Source organism: Elgaria multicarinata, chromosome 17 (assembly GCF_023053635.1).
Source record: "Elgaria multicarinata webbii isolate HBS135686 ecotype San Diego chromosome 17, rElgMul1.1.pri, whole genome shotgun sequence".
Lineage (NCBI taxonomy): Eukaryota > Metazoa > Chordata > Lepidosauria > Squamata > Anguidae > Elgaria > Elgaria multicarinata.
This window is the reverse complement of record NC_086187.1, coordinates 25,164,397-25,185,823: the sequence shown is the minus strand read 5'-3', so window position 1 is coordinate 25,185,823 and position 21,427 is coordinate 25,164,397. Positions and strand designations below refer to the sequence as shown.

At 48.6% G+C, this 21,427-nt stretch overlaps 1 protein-coding gene across 1 annotated transcript in view; it reads right to left on the bottom strand.

Moving 5' to 3' along the window:
• Positions 1–867: 867 nt before the first annotated feature.
• Positions 868–21,427, bottom strand: part of MAD1L1 (mitotic arrest deficient 1 like 1) — a 466,163-nt gene continuing 445,603 nt past the window's right edge. Inside the window, exon 18 of the mRNA XM_063143631.1 lies at positions 868–1,139. Coding sequence (XP_062999701.1) covers positions 981–1,139 — 159 coding nt within the window. The 3' untranslated portion in view covers positions 868–980. The remainder of the gene's footprint in view (positions 1,140–21,427) is intronic.

Below are 21,427 nucleotides of genomic sequence, written 5' to 3'. Positions count from 1 at the left end.
GACGCTGCATTTGCAAAAAAACCTGAACCCTCTTGGCACGGCAGACACATTTTGGAAGCATTTTGGAAGCTAAAAACAAATCCTGCTACAGCTTCCTTCGAAATGGAAGGAAGGGTAATGAGCAAAAGGTGAGGAGTTCTCGTCATGCGCAAGTTAAAGTGCAGATCCCAATCCCCTCGGATTTCAGGTTCAACCTGAGGAGCTGTGAGTGAAGGAACTGGGATTGTTTAGCTCGGGGAAAAAGGAGGCGAAGGGGAGACATGATCGAGGTGTACAAAATTATGCATAGTGTGGAGAAGGTGGACAGGGAGACATTTTTCTCCACCTCCCATAATATTGGAACCCAATGGGGTCATCCCATGAAGCTGATGGGTGGGAGATCCAGGACCAATAAAAGGAAGGACTTCTTCACACAGCGCAGAGTTAAATGATGATACTCACTACCACAAGATGTAGTGATGGCCACCCCTCTGGATGGCTTCGAAAGGGGGTTGGAGAAATTCCTGGAGGCGAAGGCTATCCATGGCTGGGGAACGTGGGTGGGAGGGTGCTGTTGCACCATCTCCTGCTTTGCTGGTCTCTGGTTGAGAGTTGGGTGGCCCCTGTGTGAACAGAGTGCTGGACTAGATGGACCCTGGGTCTGATCCAGCATCAGGGCTCTTCTGATGTCCTTAAAGTTGGGTGGAGCAGGAGTAGGACATTGCCATTGTTTTTTGTTTGTTTTTAATAGCCAGTAGGACTCCTCCCTTTTTTTATTTATCCTACCACCTAGCTGGCACTGGCTCCACAGAGATCCAACATGGAGCAAAACGCGTAGTGCCTTGGCCGTTAGAAAAACGCCAGAGACCCTGGTAGTAATAGGCAATTCTTTATTGATTTGTTGATTGATTGGTGACATTTCTAAACCGCCCAGCAGCCGAAGCTCTGCGGGCGGTTCCTAAAACAAACAGCCAAGGCTGAAAACGGCCGCGGGAGTCGGTCTAAGTCACGGTCTGGCGGCTGAAGAGGTCAAGAGTCACAGCACTGAGGAAGGCCGGGATGCTGTCCTGGCGGTGAAGATGGAGGTCGATCAGCTCATGGACCGACTGCGAAAACTCCGTTTCCAGCAACTGCATCTTCGCGCCGGAGGATCTGGAGGCCTGTGGGGAGAGAAACGGAGGTGCAGGGGAGGGAGAAGAGAAGAGAGGCGGTGAATTCAAGCCCGCCCGCGTTCTCCCAGAATGCCGGCCCATTCCAGCACCCTCGCTACAGCCCTTCTTCCAGCATATCTTATTCTAATCAAGGTAACATTATCTACTGCTGGGCAGGTGTTCAACACACAATTTAATTGGGCCATTATTAAGATTCTGCATTTCCAAAATCTCTGAACAATACCCCCTGCGCGAGCCTCGGATGAATAATGAATTACCGGGCGGTGGGAAGAATGTGGAGAGCGTTTTGAAAGCAAACTTGAAAGGAGCTGTCGAGTTAACGTGTGCGGAAAAGGGAACGCCACAGACGGTAATCTATCAATAAAACCCGTCTCAGTGGGACTGAAATATACAAACAGCTCTATCCCCTGTCCCATGAAAGATTGATGGCCTGAATCCTTGCTTGTCCCCCTCCTTGCCAATCCTCTTTCTTTCTTTCTTTCTTTTTTGGAAGATCTGATAATTCAACCCTCACCACTTCCATTAGATTTCTAAACAGCTCAGCGGCATGTACACGCAAGTCATTTTTGATGAGTTTTTTTTTTTACCAGGGAAGACATCTCTTCGAAAGGAACCGTAGAGCTGCTTCATGCATTTAAGACCCGCAGGTAAGAACTGCCAAGTGGGCTTGGGCTCTCTTGAAGTTGCAGAGCATCAAAAACCAGCGGTTAAAGGTTCAAGAACCAGTCCAAGGGGAAAGTATCTTCCTCTGCACCGACCGTGGGACCCAACTCCATCCATTGTGATGGAGCGCGGGAACGCTGCGTGAGTGGGGATTTGCCCAGCAAACACAGGCCTGCCCAAATAATAACCCAGACCACCCCCACCCCCTGAGCAGGTGTCAGGAGTCTCTAATATTTCGGGGATAGAGAAGTCCGGCTGTGAATCCACGTTGGCAAGGAAAAGGCAGAGATGAGATTTCACATTTTCAAATCTTCATCTCATGTGAAAAGCTTGAAATTGAGCGCGAGGGGTCGATTTTCCCATTTGACTGTTTCAAATCGGTGGCAGGGGGAATGTTCTCCATATTTTTCTTTTCATATAACCCTATTTCCAGTCCACCACTTCAAGCAGAAATTGAGCTTTTTTCAGCGGCCACCATGTCGTTGTTGGTTTTAATGTCCCAGAACATAACTTAGTTCTGGAGCATTCTGAGGGGCAAATGGTGGCCACCAGTCAATGGCCACTGAGAAGAATTTCACTGCCACTGCCTGTGGCATGGGAGCTAAAACAGGTTTAGGGCACAACCCTATGTATGTCTAGACAGGAATAAGTCCTACAATTCCCAATGTTCCCCAGCCAGCAGGTGTGGCTGGATAGGTTTTCTAGCGCAGGGGAGGGAAGGAAGTAGATCTCCAGATGCTTTGGCATTCAACTCCCAGAAGCCCCTTGCCAACATGGCCAATGATCATGAATGCTGGGAATTGAAGTCCAAAACATCTGCAGCTCTACTTTCTGCCCTCCCTTGTTCTAGTGGTTGGGGGGAGAAGGATCTCCCAATGAGAAGCCAAACCTGAATTCTACAAAACAGGATAAATCGTGCTGATTTGCTACGTTCCTGACAATGCAAAGGGCCTTCAGTTGTCCAAGCAGGCCACATCAACCCAACAGAGGGAAATTCCTGAAAGTGTTTTTTATTATTATTATTATTTTTGCAACACAGATACAGACGTTATTTCTAGCAACTGCTAGGGATGGCTGAGGAATCCGAACTCCATGAAATTCCCTTAAAAAATTACGAAAGCACACAATGCGGATTTGACCAGCTTTTCCTGCAGGTTTACACACTGCTTCAGCTCTTACGACGCAGCTTTCCAAAGTCCATGGTCAAACTGTATTTGCATAAAACCGGTTTATAACAATAAGTGTTCATTATTTCCGCGTATGTATATGTACTTGCATATGCAAAGAAAGCATCTCTACAGCTTTTAGACCAGCAATGATCGGGTTAAAACCATAGAGAGAGCCAGGAAGGAAGAGCAAGCAGGAGGTGCAGAAAATTATTCAAGAGATTTAAAGATGACGCCCCCACAAAAGGAGGTAAGAGAGGCCAGGGGAAGCCTGATGATGATGACGATGATGATTTCTATACCGCTCCATAACCGAAGCTCTCTGGGCGGTTTACAAAAGATTAAATTCAGTTGAGGGAAGAGAGAATGATGCAAAACCTGATAAAATGTGTACATATAAAGATGCATGAATTATGTTACAAGATTCATATAAATACCGTCGGTACGACTACAAATTATTCGACATAATTTAGTGATCATTGCATACGGAGCGTTTATCAGCCTTTACAGAAATGGAACAAAAACACAGATGGAATGGAAAAACAGAGATCCTTCCATATCCAACTACTCTGCCTGGTCGAAAGGGGTGTTGGGGCTTCGTCATTTTCTCGCTTAGGAGTGCTTGTGCAGTCACATGACCAGCCCTGAACACAACAAGCTGCCTTATTGTCAGGAACGGTTGTCTACTGCCCCATGTGGTGAGCCACGCAACTGCAGTCTCTCAGAGAACAACCCTTCCAGATCCGGCCCACCCAGCCTGGCCACTCAGCCTGGCCACTATTATTTATTTATTTATTTATTTATTTATTTATTTATTTATATAGCACCATCAATGTACATGGTGCTGTACAGAGTAAAACAGTAAATAGCAAGACCCTGCCGCATAGGCTTACAATCTAATAAAATCATAGTAGAACAATAAGGAGGGGAAGAGAATGCACCAAACAGGCACAGGGTAGGGTAAAACTAGCAGTATAAAGTCAGAACAAAATCAAGTTTTAAAAGCTTTAGGAAAAAGAAAAGTTTTTAGTTGAGCTTTAAAAGCTGCGATTGAACTTGTAGTTCTCAAATGTTCTGGAAGAGTGTTCCAGGCGTAAGGGGCAGCCGAAGAAAATGGACGAAGCCGAGCAAGGGAAGTAGAGACCCTTGGGCAGGTGAGAAACATGGCATCAGAGGAGCGAAGAGCACGAGCGGGGCAATAGTGTGAGATGAGAGAGGAGAGATAGGAAGGAGCTAGACAGTGAAAAGCTTTGTAGGTCAACAGGAGAAGTTTATATTGGATTCTGAAGTGAATTGGAAGCCAATGAAGAGATTTCAGAAGTGGAGTTACATGGTCAGAGCGGCGAGCCAAGAAGATGATCTTAGCAGCAGAGTGGTGAACAGAAACCAACGGACTGATGTGAGAAGAAGGAAGGCCAGAGAGAAGAAGGTTGCAGTAGTCCAACTGAGAAATAACCAATGCATGAACAAGAGTCTTGGCAGAAGAGACAGACGTTTCTTCTTGAGCAAGAAGAAACGTTAAAAGGGCTTCCGTTTCCAGATGAGTCCTTGCTCAAGAAATGAGGTCTACTTGAGCTCTGTTACGCCTCGTAATTCTGGTCTTGCTCTTGCGTCTAGACTCCCGGCTTGTTCAGAATCAAGACCATTGGTCCATGACCCCCGTTATTGTCTACTCTGTCGGGCAGTGGGCTCTCTGGGGTCTTGGGGTAGAGGGTCTTTCCCAACCGTGCTACCTTTCGCTGCAGATGCTGGAGAATGAAGCTGTGATTTTCTGCATGCACAGCATCTGCTCAACCACTGAACAGTGCCCCCACCCCAAACAGGACACAGTCCATCTCCCCCCCCCCCACAATGCTTCTACTCACTGTCCCGCCTAACACACTGATCATGAACTCAGAACTGGCTTTTTGCACACACACACACACACATACACACGGTACGCTCAGGGTAAGGTGGGGTCCTCATTTTGTAATCCGTGACGGCGCTGAGTCCCGGCAACCCTTGGAGAAAGGAGCCGTTAGCACAATTGCTTTCCTACACGAGACAAGATTAGCTATCCCCAGGGAGAAGAAAAACATCATCAATCTTCCTTTTAGGACTGGAAATTGGTAAATTATTCAGGGCTTTATATTTTTTAATATCCATTCCTTTTGGGAGGCAGAGATTTGTACTCCAGATACGGCGGAGTGTCGGCGCACGGTCCTCGAGGATGCCAGTGGCCTTGGAACGAGGTTGCCTCCTCCTTTTCTTCTCTACAGTCTGGAACAAAGGATGGAGGAGGTGGAGGCTGAAGAGAGGGAAAAAAGTGCAGCCACAGAAAACGGCTGCCCAAGAGAAGGGCGCAAACTGCCCATTTCTTCCGAGCTGCAGAAGAAACTCCCTCTCTCCCTCCCTCCCTCTCTCTCTGCAGGTCACCCCCTGCGCCTCCCTTCCAGTGACTTCTACTTTCTCTGTACTGGTCCGGACGATACATCACCCCGACCTGGCTCATAATCGCATAAGAGTTTGCCTTCTCTGTCCGCCTATCCTATATGTTGGTTTTGCTTCCGTTGACACTACGTCTGCAGGGCAGCAGGAGGGGAGGAATGTTAGAAAACAGCTTGTGTGCATCGAATCCAACACAGGCAGACACAGATTTGTGATGTCTTCAACTTTCTCAGACCTGGGACCCACTTGTATCCCAAACATGCATTTGGAGGAACTCTTCTCCTCCTCTTCGTGTGATGGTTGTGATACTATTGCGACCCATCTTAGGTCAGGCAGTGACCCTGTACTGGGTTGAAAGCCACCAGCTGCAGACCAAGTGGTCGATCTCATCCAGGAGAGGGGCTCCATGTAGGGATTACTTGAACCCTGTAGCCTTGCGTGAGTATCCAGGAGATCAAAGCTCTTCAACCCCTCCACGTGGACCAGGTTGCCGTATCATCTGGTCCACTGCTCTGCCTACAGCAGGGGCAGGCAACTTGTAGCCCTCCAAATGTTTGGGCCTAGAACTCCCATCAGCCCTAGGAAGCACAGCCAACGGTGAAGGAGTTGGAGACAAAACATCTGGAGAGCCACAACCTGCCCACTCCTGGCCTACAGGATGAAAACCAGTTTGTACATTCAGAGTGTACATCCAGTTTGTACATTCAACCCTGCACACAGAGAACTAGCACGCCAGTGAGAAGCACTCATCTAGCCTTTACCCTGATATGCTAGTATTCTATCCCCAGGCCGGTTGTGTTCCTACTTTCCACAAGAGAGCATTCAGATATGAACTTCTCCATCTCCACACCCAAGAGGTGCAGCCTTTACCAGTGAGCTGGGCTGGGACTGAGCATGGAAAAGCCTCACTCATCCCGACATCACATAGGCTGCTCCGACATCCGTTTGCGACCCGTCACTCCTCTACAGCGAGGCTGAGTTCTTGTGACAAGTCTGGGCAGCTTTCATAGCTGTCAACGGGCAGCAAGACTCAACCCTCCTCCCTGACACACGCCAAGTGGGAAGCCAGCCGCGCTCTCCGACGCCGGCGTGTGTCAGGCGACGCGTCAGCTGACAAGCCCTCCTTGTTGAGAGGTGGCTCGAGTTGACTGGCAGGGCCATGCAAACGTCTGGGAAGGCAAGGCGGCGACATGCGGGCTACAAAGGAGGATCAATGCTGTCACTCGGGGCGAAACACACACGGCTCCGGAGCGTGTGAGCGAAGCAAACATAACCGCGGAAAGGGCAGAGAGCTCCTGAACGTTGAACTCATGATGATTTTTAAAACGTGGCCTTCGGAATCCGAATTGTTCTACCTTTACCCAAGTCACAGGTAATGTCCTGGTTTGCACGATCACCGCGGCCCACCTTGCATTATTCGCAACAATGGGTTGCAGCATCTCCGGGGGGGCCCTTGGCTTCTTGCGACATGTGAACCTGGTGGGGTGGGTAGCTGGGTGGTGGTTGACAAGCCGCCCACAACCCATGGGCTGTTTTAGGGTTGTGGGTGGCTTGTCAATCATCCCGGCAACCCATCCCTCGCTGGGTTCACATACAACAAGGAGCTACAGTGCTCCTTCCCCATGGCCCAACCATTCAAAATGGCAGCCACTGCCGCGACGAGAAGTTCAGCGGGGCAATTCACCCGCGGTGGCGTCTCGTTATGTCTGAGCAAGCCGATTTCACTCCAATCCAATCTCTCCAGACCTCGAGGAGAATTGAGCACCCATCTCTATCCCCCCCGACAAACTCTGAGCATTGGGGTTCAGGGTCAATGTCACATTAAAGTCACGTTTGCATCACATGCTTTGGATTCCCCATATCGTTGTCTGTACAAAAAGTAGCTATTGGGTGGGGGTGACCACCGCGTCTCTGTGTGAGTGTGTGTGTGTGTGTGGGGGGGGTAAAACCTTTTCTCTCATGCCACTTTCCCAGTGAAACCTCCCCCTGCCAAGCTAATTCCCTTCAAATCATCTATTTACAGAAAACAGCAGTTGGGGTTGTTTTCAGTGGCAGGGGGTGGGTGGGTTTAAAACCCCCCCCCAACACACACCTTCCTCCATGGTATAGTCCTGACCTGGATTACTGCTCTTCTTTTGGCTGCTTTTTTTTATAAAGGGGGGGGAAAAGACACAGGGAATTTCCAGCAGGGATTCAAACCCACCTTTAACGCAGTGTGTGGTTTTGACCCTCTGTCAGCCAGCAGAGGCTGCAGGAAAGACGAAATAAGGCACTTCAGACAAGACATAATTCATCCGTGGAATTCATGAGCCCAAGATGTGGCGACGTCCACGGGCTGAAACGGCATTGAAAGAAGCAGATCCGACGGGGTTTGCACAGGAGAAATCACCCGGTGCGCCGCACTGCGTTTCCGCGCTTTTCGAAGCGAGAACCGCCCTGCGTCGGCCTCATCCACTTCTTCACCTGGCAGCATCTAGCCGCCGGCCACCTCCACTGCCCTGCCTTGGTCTGCGTTTTCTAATCTCCATTTTAGCAGGCTTAGATCTTGTCACAGACCAACAAACCCATGTTAAAACATCCTTTCCTTTTTTTCAATAAAAAGAAAACCCTTTTAAAAACCGGATTTTGACCTTTTAGCAGGAAAATCCTTTGGTTTCTGCCTCATGCTTTAGATTCTAAGATTTTTCTAAATGTCAGGAGCTAACTGTCCATGCGCAGCTGTCTCCGAAGACGGCAAAGCCACCTTCTGGAATGTCGGCGCACAGAAAGGGCAGGCTGGGAAGCAAAGCTGAGGAGGAAACCAAACGTCAGGTGCACCATCCTCTCTCAGGTTCACAGGTGCGCGTACAAGATCTCCTCTTAAAAATCAGAGCCATTCCTCATTTAAAACTGCCGGTGGGTGTGGGGGAGGAAAACCCTGGGACAAGGAAAGAGATGTGACCTGATTCCAAAGGCACATTGTCAGAAATAACCCTAACCGTAAAAGGGATTTGTTTTTGCTTAGATCCTGATATTACCTATTGCCACTCACCCATTCTGCCTGCCGTTGTCCTCTTTATGACCTCTCCTTGGCAGCAGAAAGAGCATTTTGGGGTTGGTAAGATTGCAACAACTAAATCCCTCTCCTGTTTCCCCATCTCACGACTTGTTCAGCACTTATAAACGAGGTAGCGGCTTTAAATTCGTGTAGAGCACCACCTTCACCCATTGGGAATCATCAACGATTCATTACATACCTACGGACAGAAGGAACAGTTTCGACGTGAAACCATAACAGCATAGCTTCTGGATGAAGTTAAGCCCCGAACCTCTCACTCAGCGTAGGACATGGTTTCCGTTTTCAACTTCATGCATTTTTTAAGGGAACACACACACACCCAAAAGCAAAAACAAATCCATCAAAGCTTTTAAAATGTCAGGGAATACTTGCTTCTGGTTGCGTGATTATTGTTATTTTTTAAGAAGCACCCACACACTCACACTAGCATCACCATCAAAACCCAAGCCATTTCTTTCCTTACAACTGAAAGGACTAATGGCTACAGCCACATGGACAAAAGGGAAGGGTTCAATTTGAGCCCGGGACCAAGCAAGCTTAGTAGAAGAGCCAGCTTTGAAATACTCCGTGCCAATTCCCTTGCTGTGCCAAAAAGGAATACCGACTGATCAGACTGATGGATTGCTTGATCTGACCGTCAATGGCATGGATTAGTTAGGGAAATGTGAAGTAATAACCATGTGCAGAATACCTCTCGTCGGTAAGGAATCACCACCCGTCTTCATATGTCTGGAGGGTGGTTGAGTCAGGAGAAATAAGTACTAGAAATAAGTACCTGTGTAAGTTCTAGACAGGCCTATGCCAGTGTAAGTTCTAAACAGGCCTATGCCGGTGTAAGTTCTAGACAGGCCTATGCCGGTGTAAGTTCTAGATAGGCCTATGCCCGTGTAAATTCTAGACAGGCCTATGCCCGTGTAAGTTCTAGACAGGCCTATGCCGGTGTAAGTTCTAGACAGGCCTATGCCCGTGTAAGTTCTAGACAGGCCTGGGATTTCACACTCACTGACAGAACAGTGTCAGGAACTGCAGGCCACTGTCCCATGGGTTAACCACACCAATACGACTTCTCAATGAAGAGCCTTCCAGATGGACCCCCTCCCAGGTTAGCTACCGGCTCCTTTTGGGTAGGAAGAGTATCAGAGCACTTCCTGTCTCCATGAAACTTTTCTGAAGGAACATGGTCTACCTGAGCTCTGCTGTGTCTTGTGTTCCTAGTCTTGTTGTTTGCTCCTGATTCCTGGTGTGATCCTGACGCCAGCTTTGCTCGCTGCTCCTGCCTCCTGGCTTACCCTATGATTGTTCTTTGATCCTGAGTCCTGCTTCCTGGCTTCTTATTTGCTCCAGACTGCTGCCCATGCCTGACAAATGGCCCCTCAACCAGATCCCGAGAAACCTGAGAAGCCCCAAGCAAGCTTGTTGTCCATTGGGCCATTGTTGCCCATGGGGATCACCCCATCTCTCTCACACACCTTTTTCTTTTTCTAAAAAAATCAGTAACAATGCAAGGTATCACTTTCCCCAACACACGGCAAAAGTTAAAAGTACCTGTTTAAGTCAACTGAAACATTAGAAGCACCCCTGGCTAGAAAAAACATCTCCGTATCTTTCATCCAGGTCATAGCGGGGTGTGTGTGTGTGATCTGGCTGCTCAGGTATGCAACACAGGGCAAGAGAGCAAAGTCTAAAACGAGGAAGACACAAGATCTAATGTGCAGTTCCAATTCCAGTTTCCTGCCTCTACCTGAGTGAGCCACATAAGAAAACAAAAAAGGTTGCCTCATTCCTCTTTGAAGTGCTGCCAGGCAACAGGTCCCTCCCACACAGTCAGCTTCAAAGCGCAATGGGACCCTCTCTTCCATCACGCCCTGAAGACGACTATTCTGTTAGCCTTTACAGGCTGGAGGAGCAAACAGTCAGGACTCCGGCTGCTAAGATTGGGCTGGTAGAACATAGACCCACTGCAAGGCATCGATTCCTCTGACTACATTCCAAGGTGGGAGAAGCCAATCTGGGGCAGCGTCAGCCTAGACAGGCATACCAAGGGTAGACGGCTTTGTGTTAAATCCAGCGAAGCGCTTCCCAGTTGTAAGAACAGAGAGTTTCAAGCAACCACAACCGGCGTTTGGTGTTCTACAGGCCTTCCCTAAACCTTGTCCCAAAGCATGAAAAATTAAGATAATGGAAGGGCAACGAAGGAAGTGGTGAGAGTGACAGGAGCACTTTCGCTTGTGCAATTCAATCAGAGGAGAGTTCTAAGGAGTGGCCTAATTGCTCCAAAGTTTCCCCTCCTGGGTGGTGATATCATGATCAAAATCCCCCGATCGAATCATGCCTCACTGATCAGTCTCTCCTAAGCCGTCGGCTTTGCTCAAATATCATGTCCCCAGGTAGCTAGTAAATCACTATAATTAGGGGCTGTTCATTTAAAACGATAGTAATATTAAAAACGCGAAACAAGACAAATTGCCCCCCCCCCCGACGTGACGAGGGCTGCCAATGGTTTATGAGGATGCGCCTTCTATTGTTCTTTGTTTATTGTCTTAGCAACTGGCAGGTTTCGATGGCACCACGTCGCAACCCTCCTTCCCCATGGGACAGCTTAACAATGCAGCTCTAATAAGGACGCTTTGCCATCCATCAATCAGAGGAAAGAGGGCTGTTTCTTGCAATAACCTCCCCCCCATCTCCAGCCAACTTCCTCTCGCCTAGAATATTCTCTTTGTAAACTATGAGTGGCCGGCCAGTTCTTTATAATCATTGCTTCCTGCCACGACCTCTGACCCTGTGTTGCTGGCTCGATATATAAAGTGAATTTACGAGGGGGAAAGGGGGATGGACGGTTATAAAATGACTCCCAGGGATCGTAATGAAAAAGCTGCTCTTTCGAGGGCTGGCCAAGGAGGTGAAGCTGGCTCACAGAGACAGAAGAAATTGAATCTACCTGGGTGAAAGAGGTGAAAGCACAAAAGCAGTTTCCTGGCAAACGCTCTCTCCCTTTGCACGTCCCATTGAGTCTTTGAGAAACGCCACCATCCTTTTGGCGTTAGGATGGGAGAGGCTTGCCTTCTGTCCTAAATCCAGGGGAAAGATGAACCAGGTATCACATACGGGCGGGTCATAGAATCACAGAACAGTCGAGCTGGAAGGGGTCTATAAGGCCATCAAGACCAACCCCCTGCCAAATGCAGGGATCCACCTCAAAGCATCCCTGACAGATGGCTGTCCATCTGCATCTTCAAGGCCTGTAGTGTGGGAAAGCCCCCTACCTCCCTAGGTCATGGGTTCCATTGTCGTCAGGAAGTTTTTCCTGATGTCCAGCTGGAATCTGGCTTTCTGTAACTTGAGCAACAAAAACCCCCAAGTGCAAATCAAGAGCAGGATGAATGTATACATTTTTTTAAAAAAAAAGTGCCCTTGACCATGAAGGGAAAAATGATCGAAACCCTGAAAGTGGGTGGGTGGGTCCTCACCGAGGGGGATCCCATATGATGGTGCAATGGGGTGTGTGAATGCACTGTCCTGCCCTGGCTATAGGGGTTTCTTGCAATTGACACGTCACCTCTGCACACACTGCACCTGTTAATGCTGGTAAGCCTTGGGCTAGTTAAAAATCGGGCTAAGGCAAAAGGGCTCCATCCCACTTGGCTGAGTCTTTTCAGGAGTTGCTGTGAAAGTTTTCTACTATTAAAGGGATCCCTGATTGAGAACATAAGAAGATGGTCTGACTGCACTCTGACAAGTCTCACTAAGATTTCCTCTCCTTTTTATGGTGGTGTTGACATGACCTTCAAGCATCTTTTCATGCAAGGCATGACAGGACCCTACTTGCAGTTTCAGAAGACAAGATTTGGTTGCTTGGAAGAAAGATGGTTGCAGACAAGCTGAAGCGTGTTCAGAGGAGGGCAACCAGGATGATCAGGGGTCTGGAAACAAAGCCCTATGAGGAGAGACTGAAAGAACTGGGCATGTTTAGCCTGGAGAAGAGAAGATTGAGGGGAGACATGATAGCACTCTTCAAATACTTGAAATGTTGTCACACAGAGGAGGGCCAGGATCTCTTCTCGATCCTCCCAGAGTGCAGGACACGGAATAATGGGCTCAAGTTACAGGAAGCCAGATTCCAGCTGGACATCAGGAAAAACTTCCTGACTCTTAGAGCAGTACGACAATGGAATCAGTTGCCTGGTGAGGTTGTGGCCTCTCTCACACTAGAGGCCTTCAAGAGGCAGCTGGACAAGCCTCTGTCAGGGATGCTTTAGGGTGGATTCCTGCATTGAGCAGGGGGTTGGACTCGATGGCCTTGTAGGCCCCTTCCAACTCTGCTATTCTATGATTCTATGATTCTATGAAAACACGGCTGCAGTTGCTGAACGAACAGGCAAGCCACTGAGTTGTTGGGCATCAGTCTTAAAGCAAGGTCTGCAGGATCAGACCAAGAGTCCATCTAGGAACACGGGCCAGACTACAAGTCCATCAAGCCAAGGATTGTCTAGTGTGACAATACTTGCCTCATTGTCTCAGGAGGCTCTCCATTGTCCTAGGAAGAAGTCTTTCACATCACTTGATACCCAATTGATTGGAGACGCTGGGGATTGAACCCGGTCCGCCCCTAAGGATCTAGCTCTGCGTTTTGTTTCCCGTGGTGGTCGGCCGAATACAATGGATACTCCTAGGCTGAGCATGACATCTTATCTATGTCCCTCTTATTCATTCCAAGCAATCAAAGACATACCACCTCTAATCGCAAGGTCCCATTTGGCTTGTCAAGACCGATGCTAATTGATAATAAGATAAAGTCCTATCGAGAAGGTTTTCATTTCTTGGATTTATTTGTCCGATGGCTTCGTTGATATATCTTGGCCACTGAGTTTTTTGTTTTCTCAGGAGGGGATAATAAAACAACGGCTTATTTATTTTTAAAAGGTGTAACTAGCACAGCGCCGATTGCAAGGCCTGTTCTGAGAACAGAGCTCGGTCGCTCCTGTCTCTGCAAAGCAACACACCTCTACCTCCCTGTGTAATCCTGCTCTATGGCTTACTTATTTTGCTGGGAATATTCTAGTAAGAGGAGTGGAAATATTTCTTGCCAACCAAATCAACCCAGCCTTCACCTTTCAACGAGCAATGTGAATGACACATACAGTCCTTCTTTGGGTTATTTCCTATGCCACTTGTCTTCTTGACTTTCTCCTGAGCAATACAAAAAAGAAAAAAAGGTCCGGCCGAAACACACACACACACACACACACACACACACACACACACACACACCAGACTCAGGCTCCCAGCTGGAGTACCTTCTAGGTGATTCACAAAGCAGGTGGGTTGTTAAGATCTCCGGATTCACTGGCTGCCAGCAAGAAATCATTTCCCTTGTTTCTTGCGACAGACCCGTCTCTTTGAAAGAGACTGTGGGGGTGAGTGTAAATAAGTGGCGTGGCAAGGGGAGTTGGGATGGAAACAGGGATAGAGTGGCATCTTACTCACGAAAGATGACGGCTGCTTTACAATCATGTAGAAAAATAGCAGGGGATGATTAATCCACTTGGGTGTTATTTTTCACATTTTTACTCTCCTCGCAAAAGCGAAAATGAAGTGGGCAGAAAAGCTGACCAGGCTCCGGGGACGGATGCTGCCTTAGGAAACCCACCGCCACTTGAGTGCGTTGATTGGGTAGTTGGTTGTATGGAAACTTTGCCGCAACGGAAGGAAAACAACGAAAAGGGGGCGCCGTTGACGTCCTTCTCCAACGCACGGCGATTGCAAAGAAGCGACGTGCAGGCTCGATAGCAAACCTCATCAGTACTTCACACGAGGTTTAGTCATCTTCGCTCTTCTAAGTTCTTATTTCGTCTCAGCCTCGTGCCCTAAGGCAGAACCTCGATGTAAATTAAGGAACAAGGACAGGAGCAGGCGCTTCGTTACTTAGCATGCAAAGTCACAGATGCTGAGCAGAGGATTTGGGACTACATCGGAAGGGGAGGAATCCCTTTACTTCACATAAGGTGCGTGTCTGTGTCGGGTGGTGGGGGTAGGTAGACCCAAAGGTGACAGGGGAAGGCCCATCCTGGACCCCCTTCTGCCATCTCCAGCTGATGAACTGGCCCCAAGGCACGGAGGGGGTCTTGACCCAGGGGCTTCCAGGGTCCAGTTTCCAGTCATATCTTGTCTCAAGTACCACCAGCACCCTGGGTCTTCCAAAAAGGCCAGGCAGGCTAAACCTTAAGGGAAAGGAGGGCCCTAGGCTGCAGCTCCAGCCCTGAGGAGAATCCGCTGACTCCCTCAAATATGGTCAAGCTGATTCTTGAAGCCAACTGGGACATGCCAGGCCTTATAAAACCCTTGCGGCCAGGCCAGCTCATCAATCCGAGCAATTTGTCATCAATGTGAGGGCTCAGCCTGCAATTCTGCTTCTTCAGGTCATGACCCCTATCTGTCTTTGACCTCACATCTGCTTCTGGCCTCCTCCGTTCCTATATTTCTGCCTTGGAACAGGATTTTCTGCCCAAGTCCCCATTGCCTCTGACCATTTGATCGTCATCTGCTTGATCCACTGCCGGACCTCCTGCCCACCTGTAAGGCCATCCATTGTCCATCTGTTCCTTGCCCACCTGTCCTTGAACTGAACTCCAGGTACATCCTGTTTTGGAGCTAGGCCAAGGTCTGTCAGAACTCAAGTTATAGGCAGCTGTTGAGAGGGAGCCAGGAATCAGAATAACCTGAGAGCCAGGAGTCAGAATAACCTGAGAGCCAGGAGTCAGAATAATCAGAGAGCCAGGAGTCAGAATAACCTGAGAGCCAAGAGTCAGAATAACCAGAGAGCCAGGAATCAGAATAACCCGAGAGCCAGGAGTCAGAATAACCCGAGAGCCAGGAGTCAGAATAACCAGAGAGCCAGGAGTCAGAATAACCCGAGAGCCAGGAGTCAGAATAACCCGAGAGCCAGGAGTCAGAATAACCTGAGAGCCAGGAGTCAGAATAACCTGAGAGCCAGGAGTCAGAATAACCTGAGAGCCAGGAGTCAGAATAACCAGAGAGCCAGGAGTCAGAATAACCCGAGAGCCAGGAGTCAGAATAACCCGAGAGCCAGGAGTCAGAATAACCTGAGAGCCAGGAGTCAGAATAACCCGAGAGCCAGGAGTCAGAATAACCTGAGAGCCAGGAGTCAGAATAACCTGAGAGCCAGGAGTCAGAATAACCTGAGAGCCAGGAGTCAGAATAACCTGAGAGCCAGGAGTTAGAATAAACAGAGAGCCAGGAGTCAGAATAAATAGAGAGCCAGGAATCAGGAAAGAACAGGAAGCCTTTACAGCCTAGCTGAGGAGAGTCAATAGACAAGCCCAGTGGGCAGAACCACTCTAACACATGGAAAGCTTTGGTTACCAAAGGAGATTGTAGCAGATCTGGTGGCTTCAGCTCGTAGCTGAGAGGGCTTACCACCCAAGGTAGTCTCCAACCTAACTCAGACGGCTTCTGATAGGAACCTCAAGGTGTGTCAGCATTATGCTATAACGTTGTCAAGTATACAGGCAGATGAAGTGTTCTCCCAGGAAAATGGGGCACAGTGTTGGAAAGAGAGCTGGGGAAATTCCACAGGAGGCGGAGGGTCAGCGAGGGCCACACCAGATGTTATAAGCCACACGGAGCCGCTTAGAACATTCATGTATCTTTGTTCTATTCAAACCACGCATGATTTGACACCAACGTTCGGCCCTTGCTGCCATGCATTGTTTGTAGTATAAGGAGGAGAGAGACTAAAAACCAGCTCCTTGTCTCTTCTGATGTCTAGTCGGAGGCCAGGGTCTAAGCCAAGATGTCCATTTGAAGTGGGGAAGGAGAGAGAGGACGCCGCCAGAAGGGCTTGCAAACGAATACAGGAGCAGTCAGGTAGGCAAGCAGAGGAGGAAGAAGCAGGCATACCCAGAGCATGACTGGGAAACTATGCAAGCAAGATCAGGGTCAGTCTGGCTGTTGCCCAAGCAAAGACTCTGACCTGATCTGGAAGCACAGATAAAGACGAGTCGGGAGGAACCAATGGGCTTGCTTTGGTGAAGGTGCCACCATGCTGGCATAGAATCATAGAATCATAGAATAGTAGAGTTGGAAGGGGCCTACAAGGCCATCGAGTCCAACCCCCTGCTCAATGCAGGAATCTACCTTAAAGCATCCCTGACAGATGCTTCTTGAAGGCCTCTAGTGTGGGAGAGGCCACAGCCTCCCTAGGTAAGTGGTTCCATTGTCGAACTGCTCTAACAGTCAGGAAGTTTTTTCAGATGTCCCGCTGGAATCTGCCATCTTGAAGGACGAGGCTGCCTCTTCCTTTCCTGCTCTGGATCCTTGGACTGCGCACCATGCACAGGACCAGTTTGAATCCAGGATGGTCCTGACAACGTCCCTCCTGTGACGAGGTGCTCATCCTTGTGGATAGCTTGTAGCGCTTTGGAAACCCCATGTCCCTACCATTGCTAAGCGCCTCTTTGGACTCCAGAACCAGCCAGCCAGGTAAGGCAACACCTTTCATCGGGCCAGCTTAGAAGTTAGCATCTTAATTAATTTGAGCCTCATTTTTCCGAGTTCAGCGCAGCACCGAGCAATTATAACAAGCGTCAGTTTCTCACACGAGGTACCAAGTTGACTTGGGGAAACGATTCAACAAGATCAGCAAGCCGTGCATGGAAGGAAACAGAGAAGTGAGATGCTGAGAAGATCAATTAATTTGACAGCCCTCCATGATATTTTTCTCTCCAAGTCAGACCTGAAATTCATTACTGCGCTAATACTTGGAGGCTGAGAGCCACAGACAGCAGAGCTCAAATCCCTTCTCGCTCCAGCGATTGCTGCCTTCTCCAGGATGGAGCTCACAGCTGCTTTGTAAAGAAACCCATCACTAATTTTGGCATTGGAAGGTGGTCGGTGAAGTTAACAGACACACAAGGGACGCCCAGAGCCCGGAGGCTGAGTGACAGCCATTAGGAAGCTGCATTCCAATAACAGAACTGCAGGTTCCAGAAAAGGGTTCCTGTTGCCACTGAGCATGCTAGATGGAAATAATGGGGCTTGCAGCCCAAGACATCTGGATGGCACCAGGCTGTCCTAGTGCAATGATCTGAGATATTTAAGTAAGGGAGCCTACCTGCCCAGATGTTTCTTTGGCTTGGGAACCATACATGTTGGGTCCTCTTCTCTGACCCTTTCCCCAAAGCCAGAGATGGTATCAGGGGTTGCCAAAGCAGGTCAACTTCCTGGTAGTTATACTTGGCTTCATACTACATGCCAAGTCCAGGGGCCTGAGGTTGCCCATCCCTGTTTCCTTCTTTGCCTGAAGTGGGGGCCCAGAGACCTCAGCACCCAAAGTCTTCAGAAGACAACATCCTAGCCTGAAGCCACAACATCCCAGCTGACGTTTCAGAGTTCTTGATTGGATAGATCCATATCACCACCACAGTTGTTAAGCTGGAAACCCAGCTTCTATCCTTCTAGGGATTTTTCCCCCCAACCTTGGAGGGTTGTGGAAATCCCACATCATGGATCCTACAGAAACAGATGACTGTCAATAAATCCGCACAAACACAGAGATCCCTATTCTGGCTGCTGCTAGGGTTACTCAAGCAGGAACATGCACTACCTTTGGTTGGAAGCCCCATTGCGGTTAATGGAGACGTGAGAACATCCCACTTCACGCTAGAGACTGTTTGGTGACGGAGCTGCCATCCTCTAGCTCGGCTCCTTTTGCTGGAGGTGCAATGGGGAAAAGATTTATGCAGACACCATCTCTGCAATTACGAAGACAGAAGAAAAGACGCCTAGATATCATACGAACTGATGCATTTTTGCCAGCAGGCCTGTACGCATCACCGATCCGGTAACAGCTGTCACACTACGGTCTCATCTGAGCTCCAATACTGCCTTGGTTGGCGAAATGCACTTCCAGAGAGATCCCCTCCCCTCCCTTCTCTGCCATTTCCCTGATGCGACCGTGTCCTCTTCTCCACGTGTCACTGGGTGACAGGAGATGTCCCAACTTCAAAGAGGAGATGGTGCAATGGACGGCCGTCTCCACAGTGCCGCACGACATTTCTTTTACTGCTCGCTTCTTTCAGCAGCACATAGTTAATTAGCGATGACCCTGAGGCAGCCAAATTGCTCAAACGGCAATCCGCAGCCCTCGGGCATTCTTTAAAGTCTGGCCTTTCTCACTGCATCATGTCTTTCAGAAGTCATCCCTCATGTCCAAAGAGACACGCTGTTACTTTATAAAGAGAGCTAAGGAAGTGGCAAGGTGAAATGCCTGAGCATCTGATCCAGCCTTCCTCAACCTGGGGCGCTCCAGATGTGTTGGACTACAACTCCCAGAATGCCCCAGCCAGCTCTGCTGGCTGGGGCATTCTGGGAGATGCAGTTCAACACATCTGGAGCGCCCCAGGTTGAGGAAGGCTGATCTAATCCTTTTGCCAAGGGAAATGGGTGCAGTGATGTCCCATCCCCCTGTCCCCCGTGCCTCTCCAAAGATCTCTGATGATCAACATCTCGCTCTTCCTCATCCTTCTGCTTTCCAGACTTCCACTCTTTGCTTTGTTCTTGTCAATATATCCTAAGTACTTCTTCACACAGCGCGTAATTAAATTAGGGAACTCACCACCACAAGATGTAGTGATGGCCACCAATCTGGATGGCTTTAAAAGGGGTTGGATAAATTCCTATAGGCAAAGCCCTGATGGTTGTGTGCTAGCTCCAGTATTCGAGGCAGTAAGCCTGTGTGCACCAGTTGCTGGGGAACATGGGCGGGAGGGTGCTGTTGCACCGTGTCCTCCTTGTTCATCCCTGGCTGATGCTGTTTGGCCACTGTGTGAACAGAGTGCTGGACTAGATGGACCCTTGGTCTGATCCAGCAGGGCTCCTCTTGTGTTCTTATGTTCTTAACTACAGAACAGGTCTCCCTTTGGCATCAAATGGGTTTCAGATGAGGGAGGGGGGAGAAAAATCAGATGTTTTCCAAATAATTTCCATCTTAAGTCACAAAGGGCTTCAACAGCTCTCCTCAGATGAAACTTTCTTATCAACAACAGTTCTTTATTAGTGTGGCATCTCCCAGTGAGGTGCTGAGATGGCTACCAACCTAGGCCTTAACTAGACCTAAGGTTTATCCTGGGATCATCCCGGGGTCATCCCTGTTCATGCAAATGACACACAGGGGATCCCGGGAGCAGGCAGGGACGACCCCGGGACGATCCCGGGATAAACCTTAGGTCTAGCTAGTCCCTACTGCCACCAAAGCAGGGTTGTATAGAATGATGAAAGAGCAACCCGGGGAATTCATCTAGACGGCCATCTCAGTCCACTGCAGCCACCAAATCTATAAGCAGCTGACAAGAACTGGGCTGTGGTCAGCTCCGCTTCTCCTGACTGGACTGTTAAAGGGCCCTTGCCTGATTTTTGGAGCCTGAAACTTCTGTGAGATGGGGGAGATGGAGTTTCTTCTGGGACTCATCCTCTGAGCCAGAGGGCAATGGAAGGGCCATGTCCTCTGGCCGAGAGAGGCATGAATAAGGCACCCCTTCAGGATGTTAAGTAGCCTGGGTCTCGTCTTCATAAGAATCCTCTACTGCATGCTGGAAGGTCTGAGGGCCAGAGGTCCACATCATTGTACCTTCAATGTAGGATTCTTAGAGTGCCCAAAGTCCATTCAGATAAGAACCATGACTGGTTGTTTCTATACATGATGTATTAAGCTGTGGAGCCAATTGGGTGTTTTATTCACACAACGTGATATACGTATTTCAACATTAATGGTGTGATTACATAACTTTATTAAGCATTGCATCTATAAAGAATTACACCAGCTTCGTCATCCACTTTTCGTGGTCCTTTCCTATTTGGGTTATATATACATATTTCAGTTGAGGGTTCCTTTTTCGTTTTCCATGACATGTATACACCATGGTCATAGCTTCTGTGACTATGGATCTTCACACAAAAAACAAGGGAGTTGGCAAAACTGGGCAAGGCTGCTACTTTGAATTTTGCAACTTCAGGGTTACGAATCTGTTTCAAATTTTGTTTTTACAGTGGTAGCATGCAAGTATTATTTTTTTTAATCTATTTTCGTATTGATCTTGCCATTTATATTGTAAGTCCTGAGGCCAGAGATTCTCATTCTGTTCTGATGTGCTGGACAGTGGATGCAAGTGAAGTAAAAATTAATAAATCAAATGGGTGGGCTGTTTAAGGCTTGTTGTGTGTGTGTGAGTGTGTTGGGGGTGGGGAGACAACAACACCTTTCTCCATTAGACCCATGCAAAACATTTACACCGAGACATTTTATGTCTCTCCAACAGCCTCCAAATATCTCTGCATCGAAGAAAGCATTTGATATTTATGGCTCAATTTCAGTTCCAAGGGAAATGCACTTTGTGGTGTTATTGCGTTTGTATAGAAAACTCAGTAAAACAGACAGACCCTGGCAGACCGGAAAAGACAGCAACAAGTTTTCACACACTGCACAAGGCAGAGACTTTAGACCATTTGTACCAAAACGACGCATGGCCCCCACAACGTTTTTCCCTTTAAGGGCCATGTTACAAATCACAGGCAAGCTGTGATTTGAACGTATGCTGACTTATATGGTGAGACTTCGGGTTCATCTATCACTGGATCGTTGGCTGTCCCTTTGGGGGTCTTAAGCAAAGGTCTCCCCCAGATCTGCAGCTGGCGCTCCTTGAACCTGGGGCTTTGGGTACGCAAAACACATGTTCCACTAGCGAACTCTGGCGCACCCTGGGCTTGCCACAAGGTATAAGCTCCGCTCAGAGATGCGGCCAATCTCAGATCTCTGACAAATGTACCCATTAAACATGTGCGTTTGCAGTGCATGAATTACGCACGTAACATTGTCAGGAGTATACTTAATATCTGACTGTACGCCTAGGGCAGGATTCAATGGAGCCCTTGCATGGACGCACAAA